Source organism: Conger conger, chromosome 10 (assembly GCF_963514075.1).
Source record: "Conger conger chromosome 10, fConCon1.1, whole genome shotgun sequence".
Lineage (NCBI taxonomy): Eukaryota > Metazoa > Chordata > Actinopteri > Anguilliformes > Congridae > Conger > Conger conger.
Window position 1 is genome coordinate 50,854,039 of NC_083769.1, and position 26,132 is coordinate 50,880,170.

At 48.4% G+C, this 26,132-nt stretch overlaps 1 protein-coding gene across 2 annotated transcripts; it reads left to right on the plus strand.

Annotated features, from left to right (window-relative positions):
* Nucleotides 1-25,652, plus strand: LOC133139169 (sodium- and chloride-dependent taurine transporter-like). Of its 2 annotated transcripts, none has more exons than XM_061258528.1 (14): nucleotides 1-212; nucleotides 8,362-8,591; nucleotides 8,868-9,002; nucleotides 10,433-10,667; nucleotides 11,948-12,080; nucleotides 13,390-13,524; nucleotides 16,048-16,151; nucleotides 16,237-16,361; nucleotides 18,565-18,677; nucleotides 20,107-20,244; nucleotides 23,130-23,232; nucleotides 23,444-23,544; nucleotides 23,996-24,166; nucleotides 25,144-25,652. In XM_061258528.1, exons 2-14 carry the CDS (start codon nucleotides 8,363-8,365, stop codon nucleotides 25,318-25,320), a joined length of 1,899 nt encoding a protein of 632 aa, XP_061114512.1. In that variant the 5' UTR covers nucleotides 1-212; nucleotide 8,362; the 3' UTR covers nucleotides 25,321-25,652. The 2 variants fall into 2 exon arrangements, with proteins under 2 accessions (XP_061114512.1, XP_061114511.1); XM_061258527.1 differs by lacking the exon at nucleotides 1-212 and adding an exon at nucleotides 5,206-5,333.
* The last annotated feature ends 480 nt before the right edge of the window (nucleotides 25,653-26,132 follow it).

A 26,132-nucleotide genomic window follows, 5' to 3' on the forward strand; every position in this document is an offset into this window, starting at 1 on the left:
CTTTAAGAGGACGCTCTCCTGTTGCATGGGAGAATCTGGCTGGTATTTTTCCACTCAAACTTGATGTCTTATGGTCATCCGTTTTAAAAAAACAAAGGTCAGAAAGAAAAGCTTATGAATTATTTTTTGTGCGCGTTACTGTCGCATTCTACTTTAAGCCGCCGAACATCAAACAAGGAGCATTCGCAGAAATAAAAGAAATCTTTACACAGGTAATGTTAACGGAACTCAGCATCGACTTCGCACATGTGGGGGCGGGGGTGGAGAAAGGGGTCTTTACTTTACGCTGTTTTTGGTTTCAATAAATCTAGACTATAGCATACTTTATACTCGTAGCCTATAGTAATTACTACATCCTTTTGTGGTTCAATTTTTAATTACGACAGGCTGTTGTTTTAATGCTGTTTAACGATAGCTTCCCGTTCTTACAAAGGATAAAATAGAATGTACGGACTTTTGGTTTTGGTGATGGATAGCGACTCCGGTGTTAAATATTGCTTGCTATTTTAAAAGAATAGGCTACTTCGCTAGGGGTGGTGGCCATGCTTTCGTTCAGAATTACCCAGACGCACGTTTGTGTGTGTGTGTGTGTCAATCAGACCGATTCTCCCATTGCTGGGTGTCTGTAGAGTCCGGTGGGAGATGCTCAGATGAGTTGGGCAGAAACCAGAAGGTAACGGTTATGCTCAGGCCGTTAGGTTATCGTCTATCCTGTTAAGGTGACAATGTTGAATATTTAAATGAGAAATAGCTATATGTATCGCCTAATTACTTTTTTCGATCTGATCACCGGTGCGTTTATGAGTAAATAACGGATTGGTTACTACCAATACATATCATAATCGTTGTTGGATTCATTGAAAGATGAAAAAGTGCTTATGTATTGGCGTTTTGTCCTGGCAGGATATGTATGAAACGGTCGCTGTCTGGCTGTTACGTTTTTTGCTGGAGTAAATTAACAAGGCTAGCCATTGTGTTTATGAATAAAACGCAAATGAAGGCTACGGTGTATAGTAGGCTACCTGCCACGCGTAGCCTACTACACCTCTGGCGATCTGCCAGACATGCATTTCTGAGTCCGATCTGAGAATTGTCTTTGCTATGCTCAATCAATATTCAGTGCCCATATGACGTTACTATTTGTGCTAGTCGTGTTCATACGACCATCTGTGTCAAACTGGCATTTTCTGTTCATGTTTTGAGGGCGTCTTTTTATCGTACGTCTGAACAGCACCTGCGTAGACCGTGTCCTGTGTCTCAGGATATGATTACGCGATCACGCTGCAGGCCCCACAGTGTTATGAAAGCATGTTGTGTTAAACGGATAAACCATTGAGCCTTTCTGTATGGACGGTGGACGATAGGACGATAGGATGGGTTTTTACCTCTCTTGCACACCTGGGTGAAAACATGGTTATTTGTGCAGAATGACACCTCAAGATACCACTTGAGGCGGTCATTTTATAAATGCCTTAACCCTGTAGCGGCCTTCAGTCAAGCCAACTTGAACATTTTAAAGATTGCGATCAGCTATGTTCAACAGGAAGTGTTCAAAATGTTAGTCTTTGTGAAGGCGCTAGACACTGAGTTAACACTTTTAAACGAAACGGAAATATTCAAGCGCTCTACAAATTAGACACGTCAACGTGAATATATTTGGAAAACACATGAATAACGAAGTCGGGGCATGACCTGCTTTAGGCGAGCCGCACACTCCCTGGGTAGGATATTTCAGTCGAGTCTGATGCACAGAGCCGTTTGAACTCCACTGTTTGCAGACATTACACCCTTTTGCCCTCTGCCTATTGGCTGGAGTGTTTCGGGGCGGATCCTGGGCTGAACTTGATTGGGTGTTGCAGGCGTGACTCCCGCCGCCTCCGTGCGCTGTGAGGTGTCGGATTTACGAGTTGTGCGCACATGAACGACCCAACTAAGTCCTAATCGCCAGTGGGGTCGGCTCCATTTAGGTGTCCCGGTTTGCGGTTTAATGTGGAGTTTGAATTTATAGAAAATACTGATAATTACATTTACATTTGTAGAAAAATAAATGCGTGCACTCATTTGTTTTAAAATAGGTTGTTTAATGTAGTAGAGGATCTTGGGAGTCCCCGGGTGCAGATCAACAAGAACCAACAACTGAGGGAGAACGTCAACACCTCTACCCTGCCCCTCAGTGGAAACAATGGGCCAAATGGCCGTGAATGAGAACACATCAGCGGGGAGGGGGTGATTAGATCTGGTGGGGGGAGAAACGAGGTGTGGAGACCGAGGGAGGGGGTAGATCTAACAGAGGCACTGAACAAAAGAAGTACATTTGACTGGATTAGGGGCTAGACAGGGTTGTGGATTGGCCAACTACAAGGTGAGATGCATGGATCATCCGATATGGATGTAAATACTCCCAAACTACCGCTGACAGTCTGCACTTTAATCTCACAGTTATTGTTCCATTTTAAATATACTGTGCTGGAGTACAGAGCCAATGAACAGAAAATGTACCTCCGTCCAAATACTTACGGCCCGCACTGCAGGTGTGCTTGTTGCGTAGCAACAGGATGGCATCGGCAGCACTCGATGCCCCAGATTTTAACGGAGTGGGGACCGCACCCACACCCACCCGGTGCAGCGGGTTTGATAGCCGGTGGGGTTTTGGATCCAGCGTGGTTCAAAAAAAATTAACAAGGCGTGGTACGGCTGACTGTAACAGTTTATACATGCCACTATTTTTCATGCTTCAGGAAACCCAAATGCACATTTCACTTTCTCTTTGACAAGCTGCGGCTCCTTGGCTAATTAAGCAGATGCCTCTCCGGCAGCCCTGGAGGGGCCCTGGAGTCCTCCCTCAGGGGGGATCCTGTGGCTGTTTCCATGCTGCCGGGTTGCCAGGTTGGCACTGGCTCAGACTCGGTAGGCTGGGAGAGATTCCACCTGAATCCCGACGAGGGTCTCACCTGTACACCTGTGCACCTGTGCTCACCTGTACAATGTGCAGTGTCTGAGCCACACTCCGAGACGCAGGCCAATATATACGCTCATTTACCGCATATTCAAAAATATTCCAAATATGATGTTATTAGGTTGTTAGTCTTCGATATGGAAAAAGGCCCAGACGAATAACGGATAGTTCGCTGTTTTCGCGGCACAGCACAAACGCAGCCACATTCACGCACATTCCACATCTATGACCCGTCTGTATTAACACTGACTAACGCTGACCACTACGGAGCCAAAGAGCATCAGGTGCTGTATGTGGTGTGATGTAATGTTACCATGTCAGCCGTAATCATAATCATAGTCATAGCTTTGGGATAGTAATGGGGTGACCGTGGCTCAGGAGGTCAGAGGGGCCCTCGGCCTCAGGCTCTCCCGATGACCGTCCCTCACGCTGCAGCCGGTCGCCATGGCCACGGCCGTGATTCACTGTCAAGTGCTTAAAGTATATACGTGTATAAATGCAGTCCATGTACTGTTAAGAGTTATCCCCGGTGGACCAGTATAACCTGAAATGAAACCCTGAGGGAGAGTTTGGGAGGTGTCTGGTTGCATTATGAAAGAATGACAGTTATGGACTGATTGGATTTGTTAAATAAATTAATAAATTAGTTTTGGCCTTTTTAAAGGAAATTGTACAATGTACAATGGAGTACAATCAATAATTTAAAAAACAGTAATGGCTTGGGCTTATATTCATTATTCAGTCATGTACAAAGGCAGTGATACACATAGATCAAACAACATGCTGTATTTATATTAGTATAGTGCAGTATTTTTTATTTTTTGGTTGGGTCTGTAAGGCTGAAATGGGCATTATGCAGCTGATTGGCTGGTGGGAGGACTGCGGGCTGCTGGGCATTCCTGAGAAAGGCTCTTAAATGGACAGTACAAATCTCCCAGCGGAAGGCCAGGGCACATTCCCCAGATGGTGAACTCAGACCAGACCCCTCATTCCAGGGTGTTTCCCAAAAGCGCAGCGCTGTGGGAATCTGTCTCCCGGCTGCAGTGGGACGGTCTGTCAGCAGCACGCAGCACGTGCCCAGATACCGCAGATAACAGCACGTACCCCCCATCCTGACATGGTGAAAGTACCCAATTTGGCTGCACTTTTTTGGGGGGACCTGGTGGCCATGTTGGCCGATGAGAAACAGTCAGCCCCGACAAAACATTAATTTCAACAGAAATGTTGAACAACCTGTAAAGAGTAGGCATACGTCATTATTGATTTGGGCTACGCCCCTGACACACCCACCAGACGGGAGCAAACATCCCTCGAGCCCATTGCAGAACGTTGCGCACCGTTGGGAGGAAACCTCGTTCAACCGTGAAACGTTTTCAGAGCAACCGTTTGTTTCCCAGGTAACCAGGAACAGGCCAATAGGCTTCAGTTGTGTTGCTCCGGTTCAATCGTCACTAAATGCAGAATTCGCGTGGTAATACCCACATTCTGCGGTTTGCAAAGCAAAAATCCTTCAGAGAATATGTATTTTTCCCATGCTCTGCAAGATTAAAAAGTTTTGTTTAGTCAAATGGATGGCTTCAACTTAATCTCTTCAAGTATTCACTGGTCTTACATTTTTTACTCTTTTCAGCTGAGTTGCAACACGCTGTTAAACTACTGAATTAACTTATAAATATATTTTTTATATTTTTATATTTTTATATTGACAGGAAAAAAATAGCGTCAACGTAACACGTTGAAAATGTCTCTTGGAGGTGCAGATACTTTGTGGAAAACAACAAACACGTGGTTTCTGTTTGGGTGGGGTTTTTTGTTTTTTGTTGTTATAATTTTAAATAGAAATTGGCCTCTTTTGAAAGATGAGCACAACGCCAGTTAAACATTTGCTAACTCTGTCATGGGTATTGATACATGAATGGGAGAGAGAGTAAAAAAAAGTAAAAAAAAAAAAAAAAAACACTCGGCGAACTAATATTGTTGCGACGGTATTTGGCGGAGCTGCTGTCCCGGCTGAAAGGTAGCCTTGCCCGGGGTCGCCTCGGTGGAGATTCGCAGGTGTGCGGTTCCCGGGCGCGTTCCTGGCCGCCGCCGGCCGCGTCTTGGATTACGGCGCGCGCACGCGGAGTGATTGAGTCAGCGGCGCGCCTGGGAAGTGGAAATTTACAGTCCGCGCACGCCGACTGCCTCCCCCCTCCGCCCCCCAGCGCGTCGCCCAATCTCCACATCGCATTTAATTGTCTTTAGCTACGGAGTGGGCAGTGCTTTCCACTTCTTTTACACAGAACCGAGGCGCACTGCAAGAGTCCGGCACACACGGGGCTATGGTAACCGCGGAGATAACTGCGCAGAATAAACAGAACGCTGCCATGAAGGAATTGTAAGTGTGGAAGTTATTCTTAACTGTTTACAGCAGGTCTCAGACGTCTTACGGTTTCCGTGCAGAAAGTTTGTGTGATGCTTATTTAAAAAAAAGAAAAAGAAACGGGAGCAACATAACTGGAATTAAAATGTTTAGTTATTCTGCATAAATATTCAATGCGCTGTCATTATCTGTAAATGTATGTTGCTTTTCATTGAAAATGCAGTTTGGTGTTTACGTGCTAGAGTCTCTGAGTTGTGTGGTTTGTGATTGAAGACATCATCTGAAGGGGGGGGGTTAGAATGAGCATGACCTGAGGTGGGGCTCTGGCTGCTCCCCGGGGGGGTCTGGAGGGGGTGCGTCTCATTCAGTCCACAGATATCTGTCCAGAACTCTGGAGGTGGAAGTGCTGGACTGTGAGCAGGAACGTGAGAGAGGGAGAGGGAGAGGGAGAGGGAGAGGGAGGGGGAGAGAGAGAGAGGGAGCGAGAGAGGGAGGTAGAGAGAGAGAGAGACCGTTTATCTAGTTATGTAATGGAGTTGAGAGTGTGGTTTCAATAGCCTGACCTGCGCTGGAGATTGAACGCTTGTGAAACGGACAGATTACAGGTGGATTAAGCAAAGACAAACACTCTGAGGCTACACTAAACGCTTGGGCAATTGTTCATAAAATCCCCTGTGTCAACTGAACAATTCCCGTCAGTCACAGTTCACTGTAGAGCTATGTGAACACTTGGCACAGACCTCAGACTGAAATGTTTTTCAAATGATAACGGAAGCATTACGGAAAGCAGAAATATGTGGATAGAGTCTGAGGCTAACTTGCGGCTAATGTTGGGACACAGTTGTCTCCTTCACCCAGAGCCCCCCCCCCCCCCGGCTGTTAATGATGCATGCTGGGTAATTCACCAGTCCAACAGACATGGAAAAAAAACTCGTAAAACCAGAGTTACTCAGGAAAAACACGCGGTGACCGTGCCCTCCTCTGCCTCAGTGCCAGGCGGGTCAGCGGATAACAGCCACAATGCTGCACTGTGTCCCAGCAGCCTGTTACAGCATGCCTCACACAGCAGTGTGAGGGGAGGTCTCTCTGTCAGTTACCGCACACAGCAGTGTGAGGTCTCTGAGTTACCGCACACAGCAGTGTGAGGTCTCTGAGTTACCGCACACAGCAGTGTTAGGGTGAGGTCTCTCTGTCAGTTACCGCACACAGCAGTGTGAGGTCTCTGAGTTACCGCACACAGCAGTGTGAGGGGGAGATCAGTGTGAGGGTGAGGGTCTCTATGAGTTACCCCACACAGCAGTGTGAGGGGAGGTCTCTCTGTCAGTTACCGCACACAGCAGTGTGAGGGGGAGATCAGTGTGAGGGTGAGGGTCTCTATGAGTTACCCCACACAGCAGTGTGAGGGGAGGTCTCTCTGTCAGTTACCCCACACAGCAGTGTGAGGGGAGGTCTCTCTGTCAGTTACCGCACACAGCAGTGAGGTCTCTGAGTTACCGCACACAGCAGTGTGAGGTCTCTGAGTTACCGCACACAGCAGTGTGAGGGGGAGATCAGTGTGAGGGTGAGGTCTCTATGAGTTACCGCACACAGCAGTGTGAGGTCTCTCAGGGCCGTTTGGCCTCAGCACTCAGTGCAGTGTAGCGGTAACTCACAGAGAGACGGTATATGAAGTGAGCTTATGAAGGTGTTTACTGTCTGTAATCCATTTGACTCAGTTCCAGCTTCAGACAATGGAAGAAATCCTTTGAACGGATCAGTATAAACACTTCAGTACTGTCTGTAGCTCAGTGTGTACGTGTTGTGTGCAGCCTGGTCTGTAGCTCAGTGTCTGTCTCATTGCGAAACTTTTGCTTTGTTTACAGTCATAGTTGTAAGTGAAACACAAACGGGACAGTTGCAAACCAAGCTGGTTAGAGGAAGTGTGTGTGTGCATGTGCGTGTGTGTGCATGTGCGTGTGTGTGTGCATGTGTGTGTGAGTGTGTGCGTGTGTGTGCGTGTGTGTGTGCATGTGTGTGTGAGTGTGTGTGTGTGAGTGTGTGCATGTGCGTGTGTGTGCATGTGTGTGTGCGTGTGTGTGTGTGAGTGTGTGCATGTGTGTGTGAGTGTGTGCATGTGCGTGTGTGTGTGAGTGTGTGTGTGGAGCCCCGGTCTGTGTTGATGCAGTGGGTTAGGGTTCAGTGGGTTAGGGTTCAGCAGTGCACAGAATCTGAACCCAACTGCAGGACCATGGGCCCAGGAATAAGGGGAGCATTTCATTTAAATCTTTCTTTGAAAGAGTTTGCCTTTAAAAACTTAAAAACAGATCCTGACACGCAGGGAGGGGCTGGGTGGGGGGAGGCTCACGGGTTTGATTCCCAGGTGGGGGGCTGGGCCCCAGAGACAGAGTGAGGAGTGATGAGGGGTGGGGCGGGGCTCCTGGGGGGGCCTCAGGCGTGGGGGGTTATATAACTGTGACCGTATCGCTCTGCTGGTGACAGGCAGGGGGGGGATGTCAGTGACAGGGTGGGGGGGGGGGGGGTTCCAAAAACTTTCCACCCCGTTCAGGTGTGTTCTTATGCTTAGCATTCTTGGACCTGGGAATGGCATTATGTAGTCTCCCCTACAGGTGGCGCTGTTGAGGCAGGTGAGCTGGGAGGCCAGAGTGTCGGGAGGAACCAGGCCTCCATTCAGCACGTCTCGCAGGGCATCGAAATATCCGTGGCTTTGATTGGGAAAGCACAGCAGGCTGTGAATAGCGTACAGACAAAAAGCTTTCCTCATTTCTCCCCTTCATATTGAATATGATTGTCCTTTTCATAAAGCGCTGCTCATTTCTTTACATTTTGCAACTAGAAAATACAAAAATTCAAAACAATGCCAATGAGGCTGGTGTACAAATGCAGTGGGACCCCGCTGCAGGTTTGAGTCGCCTGTGGAGTGAGGGTCGAGCACGAAAACCACTGGAGACTGACGGGGCGAGGCGATGGTCAAACAGCTCGGGGAGAATCAAACGCGCGCCGTCCCCCACCCCCACCCTGACGTCTCTCCCCCTCTCTCCCGCAGCATGGCTCAGAAGGAGAAGCTGCAGTGCCTGAAGGACTTCCATAAGGACACGCTGAAGCCGTCGCCGGGGAAGAGCCCGGGCACACGCCCGGAGGACGAGGCCGAGGGCAAGGCCCCGCAGCGCGAGAAGTGGGCCAGCAAGCTGGACTTCGTCCTGTCCGTCGCCGGAGGCTTTGTGGGTTTAGGGAACGTGTGGCGCTTCCCCTACCTCTGCTACAAGAACGGCGGTGGTGAGTCAGTCTCCCCGCCGTCCTCAACCCGTCTCATTCCCCATTTCATTGATTGTACATTTTGTCAGCGGTCTTGTTGGGCAGCTTTCTCAGGTCACTCCCAATGGGTTTTTTTTTTCCTGGTTAAATAACGGTAAAATAAAAATAAGAAATCCTGGATCACTACTGGGATGAGCTGCTGTTGGGGACGGCCCCTAAGAACATGCTGTTTGATTGTGCACTTTTCTGCGGGAGTTGCTTTTGTCTGACACTCCCTCGCCTGCTGGTTCTCCACAGGGGCCTTCCTCATCCCGTACTTCATCTTCCTCTTCGGCGGGGGCCTGCCGGTGTTCTTCCTGGAAGTGGCGCTGGGGCAGTACACCTCAGAGGGGGGCATCACCTGCTGGCAGAAGCTGTGCCCCATCTTCACTGGTGAGTGTCACTGACACCAGGGGGCGCTAGAGAGAGCCACATCTTCACTGGTGAGTGTCACTGACACCAGGGGGCGCTAGAGAGAGCCACATCTTCACTGGTGAGTGTCACTGACACCAGGGGGCGCTAGAGAGAGCCACATCTTCACTGGTGAGTGTCACTGACACCAGGGGGCGCTAGAGAGAGCCCCATCTTCACTGGTGAGTGTCACTGACACCAGGGGGCGCTAGAGAGAGCCACATCTTCACTGGTGAGTGTCACTGACACCAGGGGGCGCTAGAGAGAGCCACATCTTCACTGACACCAGGGGGCGCTAGAGAGAGCCACATCTTCACTGACACCAGGGGGCGCTAGAGAGAGTCACATCTTTACTGGTGAGTTTAACTACCACCAGGGGGCACTAGAGAGCCATTATCATAATTTAAATTATAATTTGTTATTTAGCTGACGGTTTTATTCAAAGCAAATTACAGTTGATTAGACTAAGCAGGTCCCCCTGGGGCAATGCAGGGTTAAGGGCCCACAGCTGCCCTGGGACCTGAACCACCAGCCTTGCAGGTCCAGGTCCCGATCGTGTCCCTTTGCCACTCAGCCTCAGGCCACAGTCTTTGCTGCGGAGTTCTGTTCAACAGCAGGGGGCGCTAGAGGAAGCCATATTTTGTGGCGAGTTCCGGTTATACCCAGTGGTTATACCCAGCGGGGTGCAAAGTTTGACTAATGCCCCTGGTGCAACGGTCTGACCATTCAAGCACATGGGCTGATGCACGTACTCATAGTCTAAAGGGCTGCTACACGTACTCATAGTCTAAAGGGGACATGGGTGTGACTATGATTTTTGCTATTAGGTTATATACAGAAACACTGAAATTGAAAATCAGTTTTATTTATTGTTTAACTGTCTGAGGTGCATAAGAGCAGCACAGGTGTGTGAGACAGGTGAACACTCAGCAGGTGTGCAGCGCTGCGCTAATCTGTGCCTCAGGCCGTCCCTGACTCTGCCAGCTGATTCCAGGCCCGAGGAGAGCATTCCTGAGTGTGTGAGTGTGTGAGTGTGTGAGTGTGTGAGTGTGTGATTGTGTGATTGTGTGAGTGTGTGAGTGTGTGAGTGTGTGAGTGTGTGAGTGTGTGAGTGTGTGAGTGTGTGAATCAGCAACCATTCAGTAAAAGTGTTTGGAATCTCACATACCCACACACAGAAGCAAATTCACAGAGAGTCTCTCACACACACACACACACACACACATGCGCTGTGTTGTGGTGATGCTCTGTTTTTGGCAGGTGAAAGTACAGGATGTGACATGAAGGGTAACGTCATGGTGACACTGTGTGTCTGTGCCTGTGTGTGTCTGTGTCTGTGTGTCTGTGTGTCTGTGTGTCTGTGTGTCTGTGTCTGTGTCTGTGTGTCTGTCTGTATGGTTGTGTTTCCACAGGTATCGGCTACGCCTCCATCGTCATTGTGTCCCTGCTGAACGTGTACTACATCGTGATCCTGGCCTGGGGCCTGTACTACCTGTTCCAGTGCTTCCAGACGGACCTGCCCTGGTCGCGCTGCAAGCAGAGCTGGAACACGGACAGCTGTGTGGAGGACATCGTGCGCAAGAACAAGAGCCTGTGGCTGGCCTCCAACGTCACCAACTTCACCTCTCCCGTCATCGAGTTCTGGGAGTGAGTGTCTGCAGGCTCACTCATCACTCTGCTCATGACTCTGCTCATCACTCACTCTGCTCATCACTCTGCTCACTCATCACTCACTCTGCTCATCACTCACTGTGCTCATCACTCTGCTCATCACTCACTCTGCTCACTCATCACTCACTCTGCTCATCACTCTGCTCACTCTGCTCATCACTCTGCTCACTCATCACTCTGCTCACTCATCACTCTGCTCATCACTCTGCTCATGACTCACTCTGCTCATCACTCTGCTCATCACTCACTCTGCTCACTCATCACTCACTCTGCTCATCATTCTGCTCACTCATCACTCTGCTCATCACTCTGCTCACTCATCACTCTGCTCACTCATCACTCTGCTCATCACTCTGCTCACTCATCACTCTGCTCATCACTCTGCTCATCACTCTGCTCATCACTCACTCTGCTCATCACTCACTCTGCTCACTCATCACTCTGCTCATGACTCTGCTCATTCATCACTCTGCTCATCACTCTGCTCATCACTCTGCTCACTCATCACTCTGCTCATCACTCTGCTCATCACTCACTCTGCTCATCACTCTGCTCATCACTCACTCTGCTCACTCATCACTCATTCTGCTCATCACTCACTCTGCTCACTCATCACTCACTCTGCTCATCACTCTGCTCATCACTCACTCTGCTCACTCATCACTCACTCTGCTCATGACTCACTCTGCTCACTCATCACTCACTCTGCTCATCACTCTGCTCATCACTCACTCTGCTCACTCATCACTCACTCTGCTCATCACTCACTCTGCTCATCACTCTGCTCACTCATCACTCTGCTCATCACTCACTCATCAGCTAAGGGAGCACCCTTAGGGTAGTGTGCACTTAGGGTAGGGTGGACTGAGTGAGTGCTCATAGGGTAGTGTGCACTTAGGATAGAGTACCCTTAATGTATTGTGGACTGATTAAATGCCCTTAGGGTAGTAAGCACTTAGCATAGTGTGGACTGAGTGAGTGCCCTTAGGGTATTGTGCACATATGATTGAGTGCTCTTAATGTAGTGTGGACTGAGTGAGTGCCCTTAGGGTATTGTGCACATATGATTGAGTGCTCTTAATGTAGTGTGGACTGAGTGAGTGCCCTTAGGGTATTGTGCACATATGATTGAGTGCTCTTAATGTAGTGTGGACTTAGGGTAAGTTGGCCTTAGTGGGCACCCTTATTGTAGAGTGCCCTTAGGGTAGTGACCTCTCTCACTCCCTCCCTCTCTCACTCCCTCCCTCCCTGCACAGACGGAAGGTGCTGAACATCTCCAGTGGGATAGAGGATCTGGGGGGGGTGAAGCCGGATCTGGCGCTCTGCCTCCTGGCTGTGTGGGTCGTCTGCTTCTTCTGCATCTGGAAGGGAGTCAAATCCACCGGCAAGGTGAGCGGCTAATGCTAGCTCCGTGTTCCTGCACTGCTAACGTTATTGCCATGCGTCCTGCACTGATTGCTAACACTAGCACCATGTGTATTGCACTGCTAATGCTAGCACCATGTGTACTGCACTGCTAAAGCTAGCACCATGTGTATTGCACTGCTAACGCTAGCACCATGTGTACTGCACTGCTAAAGCTAGCACCATGTGTACTGCACTGCTAACGCTAGCACCATGTGTACTGCACTGCTAACACTAGCACCATGTGTATTGCACTGCTAATGCTAGCACCATGTGTACTGCACTGCTAATGCTAGCACCATGTGTACTGCACTGCTAAAGCTAGCACCATGTGTATTGCACTGCTAACGCTAGCACCATGTGTACTGCACTGTTTGCTAACGCTAGCACCATGTGTACTGCACTGCTAACACTAGCACCATGTGTCTTGCACTGCTAAAGCTAGCACCATGTGTATTGCACTGCTAAAGCTAGCACCATGTGTACTGCACTGCTAACGCTAGCACCATGTGTCTTGCACTGCTAACACTAGCACCATGTGTCTTGCACTGCTAAAGCTAGCACCATGTGTATTGCACTGCTAAAGCTAGCACCATGTGTACTGCACTGCTAACGCTAGCACCATGTGTCTTGCACTGCTAACACTAGCACCATGTGTACTGCACTGCTAATTCTAGCACCATGTGTACTGCACTGCTAACGCTAGCACCATGTGTACTGCACTGCTAACGCTAGCACCATGTGTCTTGCACTGCTAACACTAGCACCATGTGTCTTGCACTGCTAAAGCTAGCACCATGTGTCTTGCACTGCTAAAGCTAGCACCATGTGTCTTGCACTGCTAAAGCTAGCACCATGTGTACTGCACTGCTAAAGCTAGCAGCATGTGTGACTCACCATAGTGGAGGTGAGTGGCTATGTGGAGGTTGTTTATCCTAAGCCTGGGAAGCTTATCTGACTGAACAGACAGGATCTGAATGTGGGACACAGGGCATTGCTTTAGGCTGAATTTGGAGGTGTGTGCTGTTGGAGCTTAGTGAAGGTGTAGGTGTGTGTTAGACGGTGTGTGTGTGTGCGAGTGCGAGTGTGTGTTTTCCGATGTCTGCACTGTGTCTCAGGTGGTGTGAGTGTGTGAGTGTGTGAGTGTGTGAGTGTGTGAGTGTGTGAGTGTGTGAGTGTGTGAGTGTGTGTGTGAGTGAGTGTAGTGATGTTTTGGCGCTGTGTCTCAGGTGGTGTGTGTGTGTGTGAGTGTGTGTGTGAGTGAGTGTAGTGATGTTTTTGCGCTGTGTCTCAGGTGGTGTATGTGACGGCCACCTTCCCCTTCGTCATGCTGATCGTGCTGCTGGTGCGCGGCGTGACCCTGCCTGGAGCTTCAGAGGGGATCAAATTCTACCTGTACCCCGACCTGTCCCGCCTGAGAGACCCTGAGGTAGCCCCCTCTCCCGTCCCCCTGTAACACCCAGAGGTAGACCCCCCTGTAACACCCAGAGGTAGGCCCCTCTCTAACACCCAGAGGTAGGCCCCTCTCTAACACCCAGAGGTAGGCCCCTCTCTAACACCCAGAGGTAGGCCCCTCTCTAACACCCAGAGGTAGGCCCCTCTCTAGCACCCAGAGGTAGGCCCCTCTCCTGTCCAGAGACGGGGTGAAGTGACGCAGAATGAGGCCCCGCGGGCTGGCGGGGATCAGGGCATTAAGAACACACGGGACCACTCAACACCACACTCGGGTATCAGAGCGCAGCACTGTGCCAGACCACAGTGACATTTAAGAAGCGCGTTAGAGTGTAGCTGGCTCTGGCACTGCTTTGGGCCGCACATTTTCAATATGTTGCCAAATTACCAGAAAAACTTAAACTCTAAAAAGCAGTTGAGGCTGAAGTAAGTTCTGGTTGTTTTAGTCGAGTCGGTGGACTGTACACCATGTGGCTGATATTTTCAGGTGCATTATCGCCTTGCATTTCCTGTGCTAAAAAAACTTTTTCTAAAAATATATTGTTTCACTGGCAGTACTGTAACTACAGTATTAAGTTCAAAGCTGTCACAAAAGGGTGTGGTGTTATTAAGAATGAGTCCTAGTTATGCTAATTATGTTAATAGAATGTTCTGCAATCCATGGATATATTTTCCTTGCACAAATGTGCTTGTTCTGTTCACGTGAATGTACTCTAAAAATACACTTCTGAGAATAAGACTGGGAGAGATGCTATTCCTACTAGCATGTTGCTCTGATAAATCACCAACGGCAACAAGACACAGCCTGTGAAGCACTCAGATTGTGCAAGCGCAGCCAAATATGCAGTTCCTCTCTGTCTCCCAGAGGGCAGTACACACAGCACAGTACAGTACACAGAACAGTAAATACAGTACAGTACACAGCACAGTAGATACAGTACAGTACACAGCACAGTAGATACAGTACAGTACACAGCACAGTAAATACAGTACAGTACACAGCACAGTAAATACAGTACAGTACACAGCGCAGTAAATACAGTACAGTACACAGCGCAGTAAATACAGTACAGTGCACAGTAAATACAGTATAGTACACAGCACAGTAGATACAGTACAGTACACAGCACAGTAGATACAGTACAGTACACAGCACAGTAAATACAGCACACAGCACAGTAAATACAGTACAGTACACAGCACAGTAAATACAGTACACAGCACAGCACAGTAGATACAGTACAGTACACAGCACAGTAAATACAGTACAGTAAATACAGTACAAAGCACAGTAAATACAGTACAGTACACAGCACAGTAGATACAGTACAGTGCACAGTAAATACAGTACAGTACACAGCGCAGTAAATACAGTACAGTACATAGCGCAGTAAATACAGTACAGTACACAGCACAGTAAATACAGTACAGTACACAGCACAGTAGATACAGTACAGTACACAGCACAGTAGATACAGTACAGTAAATGCAGTATAGTAGATACAGTACAGTACACAGCACAGTAGATACAGTACAGTAAATGCAGTATAGTAAATACAGTACAGTACACAGTACAGTAAATACAGTACAGTACACAGTACAGTAAATACAGTACAGTACACAGCACAGTAGATACAGTACAGTACACAGCACAGTAGATACAGTACAGTAAATGCAGTATAGTAAATACAGTACAGTACATAGCGCAGTAAATACAGTACAGTGCACAGTAAATACAGTACAGTACACAGCACAGTAGATACAGTACAGTACACAGCACAGTAGATACAGTACAGTACACAGCACAGTAAATACAGTACAGTACACAGCGCAGTAAATACAGTACAGTACACAGCGCAGTAGATACAGTACAGTACACAGCACAGTAAATACAGTACAGTAAATACAGTACACAGCACAGTAAATACAGTACAGTACACAGCACAGTAGATACAGTACAGTAAATGCAGTATAGTAAATACAGTACAGTACATAGCGCAGTAAATACAGTACAGTACACAGCACAGTAAATACAGTACAGTACACAGCACAGTAGATACAGTACAGTACACAGCACAGTAAATACAGTACAGTAAATGCAGTATAGTAAATACAGTACAGTACATAGCGCAGTAAATACAGTACAGTACACAGCACAGTAAATACAGTACAGTACACAGCACAGTAGATACAGTACAGTACACAGCACAGTAAATACAGTACAGTAAATGCAGTATAGTAAATACAGTACAGTACATAGCGCAGTAAATACAGTACAGTACACAGCACAGTAAATACAGTACAGTACACACAGTGCAGTAGATACAGTATAGTAAATACAGTACAGTGCAGTAAATGCACTTCCTTCAACAAACTCACAAACAGAACAAACGCACTTTGACACACTGCCCTCTAAATAAAACCAGTTTAGCGGCCAGTCTGGTATGTTTTGTTGGTGGTTCTAAACCCCCCCCCCCCCCCCCCCCCTTCTCGCGCTTAGGTGTGGATCGATGCCGGGACGCAGATATTCTTCTCCTACGCCATCTGCCTGGGCGCCATGACGTCACTCGGGAGCTACAACAAGTACAAATACAACTGCTACAGGTGAGGGGCGGGGCTGCAGCTGGGGCGGGGCTGGGGGCGGGGCTGTGTGGTGATTAACGTGCTCCATGACGTATGTGTGACATAGGGACTGTTTGCTGCTGGGAGGCCTGAACAGCGGTACCAGCTTTGTCTCAGGATTCGCCATATTTTCGGTCCTGGGCTTCATGGCACAAGAGCAAGGGGTGGACATAGCCGATGTGGCAGAGTCAGGTACGAGGGTCAAAGGTCGCAGCGATGGTGGGCGCTGCTCCTTCACTTAATAACGCTGACGGGTAAAGAGCAGGTCCTGAGGGAACACCAGCTCAGCGCTGCACTGTGGACGTTTCTGCAGTGACATGCCCTCTGATTCCGTCACGCACAGCTTATACACCCAGAACAACTCACACGGCGTATACACACACACACACACACACACACACACACACACACGCCGTATACACCCAGAACAACTCACACTCACACGCCGTATACACACAGAACAACTCACACTCACACGCCGTATACACACAGAACAACTCGCACTCACACGCCGTATACACACAGAACAACTCACACTCACACGCCGTATACACTCACACACACACACACACACACACACACACACAACAACTCACACTCACACGCCGTATACACACAGAACAACTCACACTCACACGCCGTATATACACACACACACACACACACTCACACTCACACGCCGTATACACACAGAACAACTCACACTCACACGCTGTATACACACAGAACAACTCACACACACACACACACACACACACATAACCTATACCTGCGTAACAACTCACACCTTAAACACACACAAACACACGCAGGTCTTTACATTTGTGATGCATCTGCCAGACGGCCGTTTTGTTCTGGATCCGCTGTGACCCCCGCAAACGGTGTTAAACGGTGTTAAACGGTGTTAAACGGTGTTAAACGGTGTTAAACGGTATACACACTTGCTGCATCAGAAGAGCATGAACCAGGATCTCATAAAAAAACTGTTAAAGGTGAAAATATGAAAATGCAGGTGTCGGGGGATGGGATGGGATCACACACATTCCCTTCATCCCAGAGCCCAGGCAGGGGCCGTGATTATTCCAGTTATTGATCATGTTCCTGGACTTTAAACACAAACGTGTGCTGTGTTTGTGAGGGTGTGGTTTCGGGGCCTGGCTCGGATGTTTTTGTGGATCCATCAGGCTGCACTGAATAACTGTTCCGCTGCATCTCGCTGTTAATTCCACTTTATTGAAATGTATGCATGTTGTTTCTGACTGGATCTGTGTGGGGGAGATCCGCTCCGGGTCTGGCTCAGACATGGTTAAACATAGCAGAGGGGGGGTTATCTGTGACCCCAGACGCTACGGGAGGGAAGAGATCATCTGGGGAGACATTCTGTTTATCACCGAGTGTGTGAGTGAGGTCACATCCAGCTGCTCCCATCACAAACCGTATATTACAGAAAGCGAAACGCATGGTGCTACATATAAAGCAGGAGGGGTTGTTTCAGTCCAACCCGCAGTAAGGAGAGCGCTGACGCGGTGTGTTTTTAAAAATGAGGGAGAAACTGATTCTGCTCCCAACAGTTCGCCGTGCCTTTTCTCAGACAGATTAGGCAGCGTCACGTTCACCCCGCACTGGAACACTGTTAGTCACTGCCCGTCGTCACCCTGAAGTACCGGCTAGCTGCACTTTCCAAACACAGCTTGAGCTGGTCAAACCAGGTTGCGTATGGAGCTGGTCTGAACTGATCAACCGGCTACTGGCTGTTTCAAAAACCTAGCTTGAGCTGTGTTTTTGAGCGGGGTGGAATAAGGGTTCGCAGATGATGGGGGTCATACCCGATCGTTCGCATTGCTCACTGGATCAACTGGCAGGTAGAGATGCTGCTAAATGTAATGGTTCCATTTCAAATCAAACATACTAATATTTCTCTTTTCACATTTTTAGATACACTTACCCTGTTAAATGGTGTTCCAGTGAAAATTAGCTTCCCATGATCTACTGAGTCTTGGGACCATCACCCTTTCCAGATATTATAATTATACCTACATGTTTCAAACGCGTTATAATGCTAATGCTAATGCTAGCGGGACTTTGGCGTGGCGGTGACGTTGGGGTGCGGGCCAGGGGACTGAACCACACCTGTTCCACTCACGGTCTCTCTACCTGCCCCACACCTGTGCCACTCACGGTCTCTCTACCTGCCCCACACCTGTGCCACTCACGGTCTCTCTACCTGCCCCACACCTGTGCCACTCACGGTCTCTCTACCTGCCCCACACCTGTACCACTCACGGTCTCTCTACCTGCCCCACACCTGTGCCACTCACGGTCTCTCTACCTGCCCCACACCTGTGCCACTCACGGTCTCTCTACCTGCCCCACCTTTCTCTGCTGCCCCCTGCAGGACCCGGCCTGGCCTTCATCGCGTACCCCAAGGCTGTGTCCATGATGCCCATGCCCACACTCTGGGCCATCCTCTTCTTCATCATGCTTCTGCTCCTGGGGCTCGACAGCCAGGTGAGACACACATACACACACACACACACACACTCACACATGTACGCGCACACCTGTACACACACACTCACACACACCTGTACATACATACACACTCACACACACTCTCATACACACACACACCTGTAAACAGTCGGACCCTGTGTTCACACATGGTTAAACAGTCGGACCCTGTGTTCAGACATGGTTAAACAGTCAGACTCTGTGTTCACACATGGTTAAACAGTCGGACCCTGTGTTCACACATGGTTAAACAGTCGGACTCTGTGTTCACACATGGTTAAATGGCCCTTTTGCTCTGTAACCGTTTAATCAGCGTGTGATGAGCTGGAGCCGCGTTCTCACTGCGGGTTATTTTTAGCGGGAATGTCAGGGCGGGTTCGCGGTTGACACGTTCTCCGTAATGCGGTGAGGCCAGAACAATGTGAGGAGTCAGAACCCCGGAACGCGCGGCTGAGACAGCTGGACATCTGGCCGATCTGATTCCCTGATCCGGTGTAATTTTACACGCTGCTAACTCAGCCTCAGGAGCAGGGATACTGCGCTGATCCTACATGCGTATCTAAATACGCGCGTAAGCACGGCTATTTCCGACCACCCGCTTTACCGCGGTACCATAAAGCGTTGCTAGGTTTGTGTTACCGAGCTGGGACTGTGATCAGACCAAGCTCTGGAGATGAAAGAACCGCTTTTGATTTGTTTTAAAAACGTTTAATTTACTTTTTTCTTTTAATTAACAAATAGCACTTTGTCACCGACTCGCAATGTTGCTTTATTGGAGGGGTATTTGGAGAGATCTCTCGGACTTGGGGACCCCAGAATGAGTTGAGGTGTTTTCTGTCATCAGTGACCCACGGCAGGTTTTAGGGCTCAGGTACCCAGGTAGAAGAGCGTAGAAGAGGAGGTCTACTGCACTCAGTGGCAGCAGTACACCTCCTCCATCCGCATCACACACATCGACCTCACCCTCGTACATATGCCAATGAGATCGACCTCACCCTCGTACATATGCGAATGAGATCGACCTCACCCTCGTACATATGCGAATGAGATCGACCTCACCCTCGTACATATGCGAATGAGATCGACCTCACCCTCGTACATATGCAAATGAGATCGACCTCACCCTCGTACATATGCAAATGAGATCGACCTCACCCTCGTACATATGCAAATGAGATCGACCTCACCCTCGTACATATGCAAATGAGATCGACCTCACCCTCGTACATATGCAAATGAGGGTGTTCTGACCACGGGACATAGGACCCTAATGATCATAACCTGGAGAGACAGCGGACACACGCCTGATGGCAGCGTGACTGTACCAGCTGCTTAAGACATCTGAAAACCAGGCATTTTGTGTTGTACTTTAAACTGTAATTGTGGTTGAGTGCCCTCTGACCTCTGACCTCTGACCCTGTGACAGTTTGTGGAAGTGGAGGGACAGATCACCTCGCTGGTGGATCTGCACCCGTCCTTCCTACGGAAGGGTTACCGGCGGGAAATGTTCATCGCTGCGCTCTGTTTGACCAGCTACCTCCTGGGGCTCGCCATGGTTACCAAGGTGGGTGGAGTCTAACCAGCTCTCTCAACGTGGTCCTCATCAGCACACACACACACAGCTGTGACATGCAGTGATCGGTCAGAAGTATGAATGAATATACACTCAGTGAGCATTTTATTAGCTATTTATTCAACTTATTCCTCAGATGTATTGGTCTTCTGCTGCTGTAGCCTATCCACTTAGAGGCGTCCTATACTCTTCTCCTCTGACCCCTCTCATTACCAATGCATTTTGCCAGCTGAACTGCTGCTCACTGGATGTTTTTTGTGTTTCGCACCATTCTCTGCAAACATTAGAGACTGTTGTGTGTGTGAAAATCACAGGATATTAGCAGTTTCTGATTACTCAAACCAACAATCATTCAACAGTTAAAGTCACTTAGATCACATTTCTTCCCCATTCTGACATTTGGTCTGAACAACAGCTGAACCTTTTGACCATGTCTACATGCTTTTATGCATTTAGTTGCTGATTAGATTAGTTAAATTAGTTGCTTGCATTAACAAGCTGGTGTACAGGTCTACCTAATAAAGTGGTCACTGAGTGTAGATGACCCTGTTAATGACCAAAGCAGGAAGCAACTAAAATGAACTGAAATGCCGCAAGGCATTCTGGATGTTCTAGTTTGCTTGTTTCGGTTAGGGTGGAAATTTCTCTGTTAATATGGCACTGTTTCTGATTCTGATTGCTTGTTTGGATCATGGTAAGTACCTACATTAACTTAAGATCAAGATTAAATTATTCCTTTAAGATCCACCTTAAGAAGTGCCAATGTAGTCCTTTAATGGCATTGCCAGGTGTTCCACAGACCATTTCTCTTAGACGGGGACCGTGATTTTATAATACAATAACTGTAACTGTACAATCATTTAAAAGACTCCCAGACCTCTGATCTGAATGGCTGCAGTGAGAAGCTGGGTCTCCGGCTGAATTGTCAGGGCCTTCCCTCCTCTCTGTGATGAATTTTACATAAACAGTCATTAAATGAGCTCTGCTGTGGGCGGGATCCTCCCGGTGCCAGGCTTTTCTGGCAGGGATTGTGTTGTAATATTTAATGTGGTGTAAAACTTCAGACGCGTGCCAAAGGAAGAAAAGAACTGACATTTCTCTTTGCCTCATAAAACCTCTGAAACAGAAATCTCTGGTTGTTTTGAATAAAAACGCCTCCTTGCATGCTTTGGCCCAGAGACCTTCTTCGGGGGAGAGGCCTAACCTCCTAGCAGGGCTGCCAGCGCATACACATTTGGCCTTGGCTTAGCAAAAGTTATTAGTTTTATTTTCCGAAAACAGAAGTCCAGTTGTTGCGTGTTGGGTGTCGAAGTCTTCAAAATGGGAGCGGTTTGGTATCATATCTGTTATACAACACACTGCACTCCCAGGGGAGGCACTTCATCACATCGCGGGGAACACACAGGCGGAGCTGAACTGTCTGTCAGCGCTATTGAGGGGGAAATGTTGGCCAACGCCACCGAGCTGTCGGCCTCGTGTCTCTAAACCGGCCTCTCCCCACTAACACTGACGAGCCTGACTGAGGCTGTGTGACTGAGTGAGGCTGTGTGACTGAGTGAGGCTGTGTGACTGAGTGAGGCTGTGTGACTGAGTGAGGCTGTGTGACTGAGTGAGGCTGTGTTTGACTGTGTGAGACTGTGAGGCTGTGTGAGACTGTTTGACTGTGTGAGGCTGTGTTTCACTGTGTGTGACTGAGTGAGGCTGTGTGATTGAGTGAGGCTGTGTGATTGAGTGAGGCTGTGTTTGACTGTGTGAGACTGTGTGAGACTGTGTGAGGCTGTGTTTGACTGTGAGGCTGTGTTTGACTGTTTCACTGTGTGAGGCTGAGTGAGGCTGTGTTTGACTGTGTGAGACTGTGAGGCTGTGTTTGACTGTGTGAGACTGTGTTTGACTGTGTGAGACTGTGTTTGACTGTGAGACTGTGAGACTGTGTTTGACTGTGTGAGACTGTGAGACTGTTTGACTGTGTGAGACTGTGAGGCTGTGTTTGACTGTGTGAGACTGTGTTTGACTGTGTGAGGCTGTGTGAGACTGTGTTTGACTGTGAGGCTGTGTGAGACTGTGTTTGACTGTGAGGCTGTGTTTGACTGTTTCACTGTGTGAGGCTGAGTGAGGCTGTGTTTGACTGTGAGGCTGTGTTTGACTGTTTCACTGTGAGGTTGTGTGAGGCTGTGTTTGACTGAGGCTGTGTGAGACTGTGTTTCACTGTGTTTCACTGTGTTTGACTGTGTGAGGCTGTGTTTGACTGTTTGACTGTGTGAGGCTGTGTTTGACTGTGTGAGGCTGTGTTTGGCTGTGTGAGGCTGTGTTTGACTGTGTGAGGCTGTGTTTGACTGTGTTTCACTGTGTTTCACTGTGTGAGGCTGAGTGAGGCTGTGTTTGACTGTGTGAGGCTGTGTTTGACTGTGTGAGGCTGTGTGAGGCTGTGTTTGACTGTGTTTGACTGTGTGAGGCTGTGTTTGACTGTGAGGCTGTGTTTCACTGTGTTTGACTGTGTGAGGCTGTGTTTGACTGTGTGAGGCTTTCCTGGCTTCAGTCGCTACCGCTACCTTTAGCGATTAGCCTGCGCGGCTTTAGTGTTCCGCATTAAACACATGGGAGAAACCGCCAATGTCAAAGAATGTCTGAGTTTCTGAAATCGACCTATTGAACAACAAGCTTCAAAATATTTCTCACACACTTCTAAATTGTTATTTTAATTTACTCTTGTATAACAGCGGCAACACAAGTGAGAGTGGAAAATAGTAATGACCATAGACGTCACAGTGTTTCAGTGTGAAAACGTTTTTAGTATTTTAGTATTGTGAGAGTATGCTCCCCTCTACTGATTTGTAATGTAAACTCTCTCTCCCTCTCTCTCTCTCTCCTTCTCTCAGGGGGGGATGTACGTGTTCCAGCTGTTCGATTATTATGCAGCCAGTGGTGTGTGCCTGCTGTGGGTGGCATTCTTTGAATGTGTTGCAGTAGCCTGGGTTTATGGTGAGTCTGACTGAAGAGTCTTTGGTATATCCATCCTGTCCTACTGAAGAGTCTTTGGTATATCTGTCCTGTCCTACTGAAGAGTCTCTATGGTATATTTGAGTCATAGATTGGCTGAAGAATGCATACGTCTTGTTCTCGAGGCCTTAATTTTCAGCTGACTGAAAGGAAACCCCCTGGGATCCCTGTTCCCTCCTCCCATCTCTCTCAGGCGCTGATAATTTCTATGATGCGATCGAGGACATGATTGGATACAGACCAAATCCCTGGATGAAGTGGAGCTGGATGATCATCACCCCTGTGCTGTGTATGGTGAGGACCTTCGTCAGCCATTTTACTACAGCTTCAGCCATTTTACTACAGCTTCAGCCATTTTACTGCAGCTTCAGCCATTTTACTGCAGCTTCAGCCATTTTACTGCAGCTTCAGCCATTTTACTACAGCTTGAGCCAATTTACTACAGCTTCAGTCATTTTACTACAGCTTCAGCCATTTTACTGCAGCTTCAGCCATTTTACTGCAGCTTCAGCCATTTTACTACAGCTTCAGCCATTTTACTACAGCTTCAGCCATTTTGCTGCAGCTTGAACCATTTTACTGCAGCTTCAGCCATTTTACTACAGCTTCAGCCATTTTACTGCAGCTTCAGCCATTTTACTGCAGCTTCAGCCATTTTACTGCAGCTTCAGCCATTTTACTGCAGCTTCAGCCATTTTACTACAGCTTCAGCCATTTTGTGATGGCCTGGTTTGTCTCCCTGCAGGGATGCTTCCTGTTCTCGCTGGTCCGGTACAAGCCGCTGACCTACAATAAGGTGTACCAGTACCCGGACTGGGCCATTGGGCTCGGGTGGGTTCTGGCCATGGCATCCATGATCTGCATTCCCATGGTGGTTGTCATCAAGATCATCCAGTCAGAGGGGCCATTGATAGAGGTAATTTCCAAATCATCCAATCAGACGGGCCGTTGATAGAGGTGAACCCCTAGTAACAGCAAGTGGGAAAACTGGCCTTAAGACACAAGGGTCTGAAACGGCTCAGTTGCGCATTGCTGCAGACCGGATGAGAACTCACTACAGTCAGGAACACCACTACTAACACAACCTACATCATAAAACAAACACTAACATACAATACAAAAAACTGCATATATGCCATAAAGTGTAAACACTGGTATAAAATATGTAGGGGAGACAGGGAATACAATTAAATGTAGACTAGCACAACATATATACAACATTAGAAATCACAGAGAGACAGACACACACCTGGTGGCTCATTTCCTTCACCATGGACTTGAGGCACTAGAAATATCGGGCCTTCAAACAAATAACTGGACACCGGAGGAGAGACGCAGGTTAGAGAAACACTGGATTCTCAAACTTAGCACTCTATTTCCAAGAGGACTGAACCAACGCACATAGAGCACCGACACAAGAGGGACCAAATTCTTCCTACTTAAGGGCTTCAGTACTCTGAATGGCCAGTGCAGGGACCTAATAATGGACTTATTAGGTCTTTTATTGGAAGGCTAAACTTGGGAACTTTATGATCTGTCGGACTGAGATTCGACCCAAAGATGACCTCCTAAAAAGCACGGTTTACTTCCTGAAAATTGTGCTCGCAAACACACTCGGCAAATGAGTGAATTCATGATTACAGTACACAACATTGTACACACTCATCCAGTGTACCCCCTGCATTTGGGAACACATGACATACCAATATACGTAGGTAGTGTTTAGTTGACGGTACATATTTTGAGGATTTGTCAGGAGGCTGCTGGCCTCTTGTTTTCCGTGAGTCACGCCGGCTGTGCTAACAGCGTTGTCATGGAGACAGTGTTGGTGTTTTCTGAAACCATGTTTCTCCCCCCCCCTCCTCCTCCTCCTCCTCCTCCTCCTCCCTCCAGCGGATCAAAGCTGTGGCCGCTCCCGTGAAGGGGGGGGCCAGCTCGCGCCCCCCCGACCACCGGCCGAAGACGAAGACGAAGACGAAGACGAAGGCCGACCTGGCGTACCCCACGGACCCCGAGAGCAGCCAGGGTCTGCTGCAGCCGCCGCAGACCATCGTAGAGACCATGATGTAATCTCTCCGCCAGAGCTACGCAACGGCCCGCTAACTCCCCGGCCGCGCTGTCGCTAACTCTCACAGGCGTAGGAGCAGGTTTACGTCGGCTACACATCTATCTGCACTAGGAGCATTTTTTGTTTTCTACAGAATAAGATACATATTGTCGTTGTTGTTGTTGTTTTTTTTTCTTTTCTTGGTGCTTTTACTATATTTTGTATGATATTGTTACTGGTTTTATCATCGCTGTAGCTTGTGGAAGAATCGGACTCGGATTGAGGCAGTGTTGTATAATAGGGTTAAAGCTCAGTTTAGCCGTTTCTGACCTCCTTCCTGTAGGGGGGGGCTGTGTGGTGGGAGGGGGGGGGGGTGAATATTTACCGGTCAGAACTAAACGTGTAGTGTTTAAGCATTCAACACATCGGCCCTATGTACCTACGTAATAATGTACTTAAGGTGTTGTGGCGGTATTGTTGTAAGGTGAATTGTTTTATTTTTTATGCGTAATTCGTTGTTGTCGTTGATGTTTGTTGTGTGTCGAGAAGAGAAATGAATGTACCTGTCAATATTGGAAACCACGCCCCCTTCCTGGGGCTTCACCCGGCTGGAGAGCTCCTGTCTGATTGGTTAGCTGGACATGATGTCATCTGTGGTGTACATCAGGGCTTCTGTTTTGGGATAGCCATGGTAACCGGGGCACGATGTCATCCGTGGTGTAGAGCAGGGCTTCTGTTCTGGGATAGCCATGGTAACCGGGTGTAGAGCAGGGCTTCTGTTCTGGGATAGCCATGGTAACCGGGTGTAGAGCAGGGCTCTGTTCTGGGATAGCCA

Bases quoted from the DNA above. Each gene is read 5' to 3' on its own strand.
- LOC133139169 (XM_061258527.1), top strand. From the start codon at position 5,278: ATGGTAACCGCGGAGATAACTGCGCAGAATAAACAGAACGCTGCCATG. The intron at 12,081-13,389 runs GTGAGCGGCTAA...GCTGTGTCTCAG, and splicing joins GAGTCAAATCCACCGGCAAG to GTGGTGTATGTGACGGCCAC. The intron at 24,167-25,143 runs GTAATTTCCAAA...TCCTCCCTCCAG, and splicing joins CAGAGGGGCCATTGATAGAG to CGGATCAAAGCTGTGGCCGC.